Source organism: Crocodylus porosus, unplaced genomic scaffold (assembly GCF_001723895.1).
Source record: "Crocodylus porosus isolate Cpor-Errol unplaced genomic scaffold, CroPor_comp1, whole genome shotgun sequence".
NCBI lineage: Eukaryota > Metazoa > Chordata > Crocodylia > Crocodylidae > Crocodylus > Crocodylus porosus.
In genome coordinates this window covers 120,968,038-120,976,965 of record NW_017728943.1, presented here as the reverse complement: position 1 = coordinate 120,976,965, position 8,928 = coordinate 120,968,038, and the positions used below count along the sequence as shown (strand labels likewise).

Sequence of the window (8,928 nt, the reverse complement as noted above, 5' to 3'; positions counted from 1 at the left end):
AAGATAAGAGGTGCTGGCTCCTACCCTGGGAGTCTTTAAGAGGAGGTTAGATGAACACCTTGCTGGGGTCGTTTGACCCCAGTAATCTTTCCTGCCATGGCAGGGGGTCGGACTAGATGATCTACTCAGGTCCCTTCCGACCATAGAAACTATGAAATGACTGAAGTCCAAACAACTGGACTTTTAGTCCATCTAGGAATTCTGTCTTCAGAGTCATTGGTCCATTCTGTAAACATTCAGAAAAAAATTCTTTAAATGTTTTTCTGTTCTTTAAGACATAAGCATTTAAACACATACAGTACTTAGCTTTGTTAATATGAATAGTCTACAGGTTTCACTTGGACTGCTCACATGATTAAAACTTGTAAATTCAAATTGAGGCCTTTCTCTGTAAACTGCAGTGGTTCCTTTGATAGAACACTGTATAGACCAAAAAGTAACCTTTAAATTATGTTATCCCGCGGTGTTGAGCTGTCCATGGTAGTCTTGCATCGATCTACAAATCTGTTTTGTTTTGTGGCTGCTTTGCCCAAGGAGTGGTGACTTCCAATATTTTTTCTCAGTGAGCAATTTAAATTGACCTTCCTGTTGCCCAGTGCCAAGAAATGCAGCAGTGTCAAGTTCCAAGGCACTCTGTGTTGACCTTTTCCTTCTTATTGGAAGTTTGTTCTTCATCACAGTCCACTGGTGTGGCCTTTTGGACCACTTCAGACCTGTACTGATACCAGTACCAGTCTGTACCACTCAGAGAAAGGTGGATACCTTAACAGCAGTATCAAGTTGCCCTTCACTGTGGCAGTTGATGAATAAAGTTGTATAGAACTTCTGAATTTCTTACTGGAAACTGGAATGGCATACACAGAGGGTAATAATTTCAGGGAAGGAATAAGCAGTAGGAACAGATATCCTGAAACAGAGAGCCTGTAAATCTTATTATTCAAAAAACAGGAACTGAAAGGATAAAAATGAAGTCCAGTGTTTTTAAAATGGGTATTTTCTGGTGCCACTCCAATAACTAGTGTACCAAGAAGTTCAGTGAGTGGTGTGTGTTATTTGCTAGCTAGTAGAGGTCTTCACAATAGTTTAGATAGAAAAGTAATACATAATTATAGGTGAGATCACATAATTTGACTTAGTCTCTTAGAGAAAATATTACAATAGAGCTTTTATATAAATGTGGGTATGGTATACTCCAGATCTTTTACAGTACAGAAGTAACTTTGATCATAAAGAGGACAAGCCTAGAGAAAAATAAAATTATTGTATTTTCTGCTTATGAGGATTTATTGCTGATTTATGAACAGCCATACTTGGCATTCCAGAACCATCTTATATGTCGAGATCAGTGGGTGAGTTAATGGGAATAAAATTGGAGTTCCTTTTTTTATTTTTAGGTTAGCAGCCTCTGACTTTCAGTTCAATGTCTTTTTTATAAAATACGGTCCTCATTTCAGATCCAAATTTACCTGTCCCATATATTATGCTGTGACCTCACTTTGTGTTGTTATAAATCATGGATATCATAAATGCTGAAATGTGAAACTTATGTTTCATGCAGTATTTATAGTGCTCTTGCCATTCTCTTTCTCTTCATATTGACCTGTAGTAACTTTTCAATCCTAAAAATGAAGAAAATGGTGAAGTTATGAAACCCTGTCTCTTGGTGTTTTTTCCATCTAGTAGAACCTGGGAAACAGAGCTAACACTTAAAGAAAACATGTCCTTGTTCTAACCAAGGCCGAGTTTTGGATGCAATTTGGCATGTGCAGACGTAACATTTATACTAGCATAATCATGCAAAATAGTAGAGGATAGTTGACACAGACCCAGTTCAGATAATCTAATGGAGAATTACCCATGAAAGAATCAAGGGTAAAATGTTACCAGTATAAATTATACTGGCTTAAGTTTCTTCCATCCACATCCATCCAGGGGTAGTCATTTGTTACACCAAATAAGCTCTTACATGTTCCCTCATCTTCTAGCAGTGAGTCACTGTGCTAACTACCCCAGGAGATCTGGATTCTGGATTTTTTATTCCAATGTCATTTACCTCAGTATACAAAGGCATATACACCAGGTTAAACATATATCTTTGGTCTCCTACTCTGAAGTAAAACTAAATCTTGAGAGTGAGAAGCCAGCTCAGAGATCCTGTTAAGAGATTGCTTTATCAGGTGTTGAGGTAGGTTTTGTGAATTTAGATCCTGCAGAAAGGATCAGGTGAATAGAAAGTGAGACTGAAATACTCTTGATACAGAGCACTGACAGCACAAATCTTTAGATGGTAAGATTAATCAGACAGTCCCCCTCAGCTGCCATACCCATGAAGGGACAACTGTAAGGGTGAGAATATTTACATTTAACCCTTAATATATCTATTGAAGCTTTCTACTAGAAGCTAGGCTGAAACTGAGCAAACTCATTTCACACAGGCAAGCAGGCAGCCATCAGGTGAAAAAACTAGTCTTTGGGCACATCTACACGTTCATTAACACACCATAATTATGGCACATTAAGTTTAGTACCTGTAATGATGGGTACTAACTTAATGCACAGTAATTGGCGCTATGGCACATTAGCACAAATGAACACTTTTTTAGTGATGTTAATGCACATTAGATTAAATCTAGTGCACATTTGCTCACTAGCATGTGTTTTGCCGTCCATGCTAATGCTCAGTAGAATTAGTCTTCTGTGTATTAAGCATCTTGTGTAGATGTGCCCTTTGATACTAACCTGGGCTAGACTTGTACTTAATGATAGACAGGATTCTGGCTGCATATCCCAATACTGATTCCCCCTCCTGTCTAATGTCTCCATCTATATTAAAAGAAGAAAGAGCAAAATATTTGGTACCATTTTAAAATACTAGGTGTAACTAATTTTGGTAAGATGTGTCTCCATCATTAATGTTTACAGCTGACAGAGAAATACCTAAAGTACTCTCTGGAAAATGATTACCCTATTGAACTCAAATGAAAATTGACTGCTTACTCTTTTAACACCTTAGACAAATTTTCTAAGTCAGGCATGATTATATAGTTGTACTTCTAAAGAAGAATGTGGTATTTGGTTATAGCAGTGAATGAGATCTCAGTTTTTTTTTTCTTTTACAGAACATAGGAAACTTGGCAATCTGACTGTGACAGTGAAAAAGGCCGTCCCTTCTCCAGAAGCCCTCCAGATTCTCTACCAGCGCATGAGATATGAGTACGAATTTTACTACTACGTCAAAGAGCAGTTCCACCTGCTAAAGCGCAAGTTTGGACTTAAATCTCATGTCAGTAAGACACATCCCAGACCAGAATTTTTTATTCCTTCTCCTCTGGAAACTGAAGAACCAATAGATGAAGAGGAGGAAGATGATGAAAAATGGCTAGAGGATATCTATAAAAGGTGATAGAAGCACCGTGCTTTTCTCTGGTGACCCCTTCAGGTTTCTTAAGATTTTTTTATTAAAAATTATTCCTTAAGAAACTGGGTTAATGCACAGCAGCATTTAAAATAAAACAAGCAAACATTCCCACATGTTGGGGTGATTGGAAAATACCCGGTTTTTGCGGGTGTTATTTGTTTAGATTTATTATACTTTCCTTGGCTCAGTAGGATCCTAGGTAGGAAATAATTTAAGACAGAACCATCTATTTTCTCATCACAAAATAACTTTTGCAGTGTATAATACTGCTCTGTACACTGCCCCTTGGCAAAACACTAGCAGAAGCGTGGATCACAGTAGACATAATTTACAAAGTAACTGTCATAAAATCAGTAATAAGTCTTAATACCATGCCTATTGTTACTGCATTGAGTACAAATGGTAACAATAGCTCTAATCATATGACAACATTTTAGGTTCAAAGTGTACTGGATTAAAAACAAATTAAGTAGTCACTCCTGAGCAGGAGTGGAAGAGTATAATCTGCTCTTCTAGCAAAGTGTATTCATGGAGAGAAACTATTAAAGAATCTTGCTAACTAGAAAAGCGCAAAGAAATCAACAGAGTGAGCAAATATACCAGTGGAACTGATTGATATGGCTAGATGAAAAGCCAAGGAGATGGCATCATGCAAATCTGGTAATTTTGGTTCTGCAGCTGAAAGCGTTGCTTTAAAGGGAAAGGTTCAGCACATTATTGCCTTTAGGATAAAGACAAATTGTATACTGTTATCATACCTACCCTGGGACACAGACTTAAAATGACATGAGACAGGTATTCATATGAGGAGCTAAAAATGATGTGTATCTTCTTCCTTTAGCATAAGCAACATTTCTGTGGCTATAATTTTTGTGAATCTCTATATTTAAAACAAGTAACAGAATTACAGTGCAACATAAGTAATGATGTTCTAAAAGTATGGCTGGATGGGACCTCAGGAGGTCATCTAATCCAGTCCACTGCTCAAGACAGGATCATCCCAATCTAAACCATTCAAGTCGAGTGTTTACCTAACCTGCTTTTGAAAACTTTCAACCTTTCTAGGTAACCTGTTCCAGTGTTTATGCACCCTCATATTAAAAAAATTCTTCCTAACATCTAAGCTAAATTTCCCTTGCTGCAGTTTAAAACCATTGTTTTTTGTCTTAGCCCCTGCAGCCACAGAAGATAGATTATCGCCCTCTGATTTATAATGACTCTTCAAGTATTGGAAGACTGTTATCAAATTCCGCATCCTCTAAACTAAATTATTCTTGTTATTTTGACCTTTCCTGATAAGTGATGTTTCCAGACCTTTTCTCATTTTTGTGGTGCTCTGCTGGACTCTTTCTAATTTGCCCATGTCTTTTTTGAAGTGCTGTGCCCCAAACTGGACATGGTACTCCAGCAGAAGTTTCACTTGAAAGTAACATTTCTGTTGATACAACCCAGCATGCTATTGGCTTGTTTGCAACAAGAGCACGTTGTTGGGTTGTATTCCATTTTTGGTTCACTGTAGACCCTAAGTCCTTTCTGATAGCACTGCAACTTAGCCAGTCATTTTTTGGTTCATATCTGTGCATAATATTGCTTTTTCCCCAAGTGCAGGACTTTGCACTTTGTCCTCACTGGATTTTATTAGATTAATTGTGGACCATTTCTCCAGTTTATTAAGATTAATTTGAATCCTTATCCTATCCTCCAAATTGCCTGCACCTTCATACAGCTTGGAGTTGTCCAAAAATTTGCTAAGTGTGCACTCAGTCCCATCCCCTACATCATTAATGAATATACTGGACCCTGGGGACCCCCATTTTGATACTTCCTTCCAACTAATCAGGCTCATCAAACCAGTGATGGTTGCTCTTTGATAACAGTGATCCAACCAGTAACATAGCCACCTTAAAATACTTTCAGACAGACTATACTTTCTTAGCTTCTTTATCTTGAGAGGTCTGATTATACATCTTACATATCACGTAATAAAATAGAACAACAGGAAAAAGAATATCCATATAGCAATAAAAAACAGCATTGAATAATATGTTGTTAGACATTGTGCATACATTGGAAAATATTGTGACTAAGTACAGACAGTCAAGAAACCCAAGGCTGAATTGATTTCAGTCTTTGCAGGTTAGATTAAATTGAGAAACAACTAGACAGACATTCACTTTTGATTCAGGAAATGCAACCACATGTCTGCAGTGGCTCAGGCCAGAAGCCAGAGGGTGCTTAGAGCATGGTTCTCTGGCACATAGCCAGCCTGGGCTGTAGGTCCACTTCCTCTTTCTCCTGCTCCTGAGGTCTCTGGGATTTGCATTCCATAATTACAGTAGTAGGACTCTGCAGAGTTGCTCATTACTTCCTCTTCTTGCTTCCAGATGCCTCTGGAATTTATAGTCCACAGTCACAGCCAGCAGTAAGTTTAGCAAAGCAGGGCAGCTCTGTACTTGGGGGAAGGGAAATTTAACCCCCTGCCCTGGTCCCAGACTTCAGTTGGAGTTTGCCTAGGGGAGACAGTCCCTGCCTCCCACTCCTTCCCCGCTTCTCTGCTGGAGCAGACAGCACAGCCCAGGCCAGGGCTGCAAAGCATGCTGGGATGCTGGGGGACTGTGATTTAACTTGAACCAGGAAGGGGTCTGGGACAGAAGTTTCATAAACTGTTTAACCCAAATCAGTTAAGTCTGATACTACATTCAACCAGGTTTAACGTAAACCAGTTTAGCTATTTTGAAACTGGTTGATGGGCACTTAACTTCCATTCTGTTACAGGTTTAAACCAGTTTCTGATCATTTAAACCAGTTTATGTGTAATTTATGTCTGTAGCGTGTGAGAGTTTAGCATTAGTCGTGGCAGTAAGGTGAACAAATACCAGAAAGTGGACTGAGCAGTGCTAGATGAAATGGGAATAGCTCCAATAAGTAGCATCTTTAAGGTACTCCATTGATTTCTGGCAATTTTTGTAAGGTTATGAGCTAGATTGTTACCTGGACAATGTGACCATACAAGGGAGCAAATACGTTCCATGCACTCTAAAGCAGACAGCTCAAACCTTGGGTCCATGCACATAGAAATAACTAAAGCTGCTCATCTATACAGTCCCTCCTTTGAGCCAATGTGTGGGGAATGGATGGTGCTTTGGCTTCATGTGCATATTTGCTAACCAGAGTAGATGACCCAATACAAGGTCAGCAGTAGGAAGCTACTATAAGGAAGAAATAGAGGAGGAATTGTGACTCAGAAGGGTGTGTTCCAACTAAGATGCCTCCAAGCACCGCTTCTGGGGTGATGCAACTTGGGCACCACACCTTGAACAGGGCTATGCCTAAATTCCTGAACTTTTCATGGCAGTTTTTGCTTCTTCCTTTTGGTGGTTGCTTTAGAGGAGTTCTGCTACATGGATGTTGTCAGCCAAATGGTCCTTCATTTTGAACTAAAAAAGCAAAAGTTATTTTGTGATTGATTAGGCGTGCATACTGGGCCAAGCTCTGAGGGGTTTTTCCTCCTCCATAAGCCTAAAAGGAGCCAATAAATGTGGTGGACCATCTTGATCAACCAGTCAGTCTATAATGTACTCAGTTGCAGAAAATGGAAATAAAGAAGTGAAATCATATTAAGACAAGATGATGATTTACAAAAAACATACCTGGAGGGACTTTATTCTCACGTCTCACATCCCCGCTTTGTGGTACCAACGTACTACCATGAAGAAACAAATTAAAGAAAGCTGGAAATGGCATAGAGAACAACTAACATAGTAGCTAAAATATGAATCTGCTACATTGTACATTTTAAGTGGTTTCTATGAAATTACATTGAAAGAGTAATGATTAGTTTACACACTGTGGAATTGTTGTTATATTTTGGAAAGAAAATTAATATTCTCACCTTTTAAAAATTGTTTGAATCTTTTTGCCAGTGTCATGATGCAATAATCAGTCATTTAACACATTCACCCTTCCTGCAAGTTCATTGCCGCTTACTGTAGAGTCTATTTTTATCTGTTTATTTAACGGTATTTTCAGTCACCATTACTTATAACCTAAATACAAAACTGTTAAATGATTTGTTTGCTAGGTTTTCATGTTATATTTTTCCTAACAATCAACCTGGCCTCTTCTCATTGAATGGTACTTCATAACTTTTTTTGGCACATATGCTTTTAAGATTCCTGGCCTTACAGCCCATTTGTATGTCATGAAATATATTATATATTTTACTTAAATGTTTAAAAGTACATTTTAAGCTGGTTAACTTTTGATTTATTTATTATAAATTTTCAGCACATTCCAAATTCTAAGTTGCTCAGGAAGAAGTCGATTTAAATGATGTTATTTTGGTCTGATGGATATTTCTTGTTCAAAAACAAAAATCACTGTTTGTAAGCCTTCAGGCAACAACAGCATTGTAGGAAGTGCCGTATATGTACTTGTAAATCTTTTTGTGGGGCAAAAAGTTGGGTGCTTGGCATTTATGAAAATAAGAAAACATATATGTACATTTAGCTTAGCTTTAAATGGAAACAACCTATGGCTTGAGATGAAATATTCTTTAATTTATTCACTACCCTCTCTTAGATCCTAAAATATAAGCAAGCCATATGTTTCTTTATTTTTAGTCCAACAATAAAACTTATAGAGTTCTTCACAGCACCATAATCTATTTGGTTACCCACATTTTCCTTATCTGGATATAATGTCCATAGGTGGTACTTTATCTGGACTCTCACCCAGTAGAACTGTATTTTACACCGCATAATGTATTATCTCAAGGACATACTTCAGCAGAGAGATTCAGGCAGGGTGTTTCTGGGTGTTTACTCTACTCCTTCAATAGTCTTGAGGCACAAGGCCAAAGGCCAAGTTACTTAACCACCTGAAAAGTGCAGTAAATACCCAGAAATGCACTGTCTGGTGAACTTTATTGCTGTTACATAGAATTTATTTTTTTGCCTAAGGGAAACAGCTTATGACCCATGCGCTGCATTTCACTAAACATTATAGACATGGGTAAAATGCTATTTTATAGCCAAGCTAAAAAGTTTCTGTTGTGTTCAAAGCCATTTCATAATGTAATAGTGCATTCACACTAAAGAAAAAAATAAATCATTGTTATAGTGCAGCATTCTGGAAAAATAAATTTTAGCTCTAAACCTCAAATGACAATGATAAATGTTGCATTTTTGTTATTTCTCTAACATATAAACTGTTCTAATGAGACTTGTCTGAGTTGGAAAATCTGAAATGTACTCACAGTAAGAGTACTAGTGTAGCAAAACTGAATGCATAGATAATGAAAGGTACAATTGAAGTCCTTTGGACAGAAGTTCATTAGTCGTTTTCTTACCTGGTATTTGTAATAAATTGCTTGGGTTTTGTTGTATAGTTTGGTAATCAGTGCCATGAAAATATTAAGCAGAACGATGATCTTTGACCATTGGAATATAGATTTGCTTTGCTTATTCTAGTTGTTAAAAGCCATTGAAGTCTGACTCTTACCAATATTT

At 37.6% G+C, this 8,928-nt stretch overlaps 1 protein-coding gene across 1 annotated transcript in view; it reads left to right on the top strand.

The window, feature by feature from the left end:
* The window catches only part of UST (uronyl 2-sulfotransferase), a 296,613-nt gene extending 293,063 nt beyond the window's left edge, over positions 1-3,550 (top strand). The window contains exon 8 of the mRNA XM_019550102.1: positions 3,120-3,550. Within this exon, the coding sequence (XP_019405647.1) occupies positions 3,120-3,403 (284 nt within the window). The 3' untranslated portion in view covers positions 3,404-3,550. The remainder of the gene's footprint in view (positions 1-3,119) is intronic.
* The last annotated feature ends 5,378 nt before the right edge of the window (positions 3,551-8,928 follow it).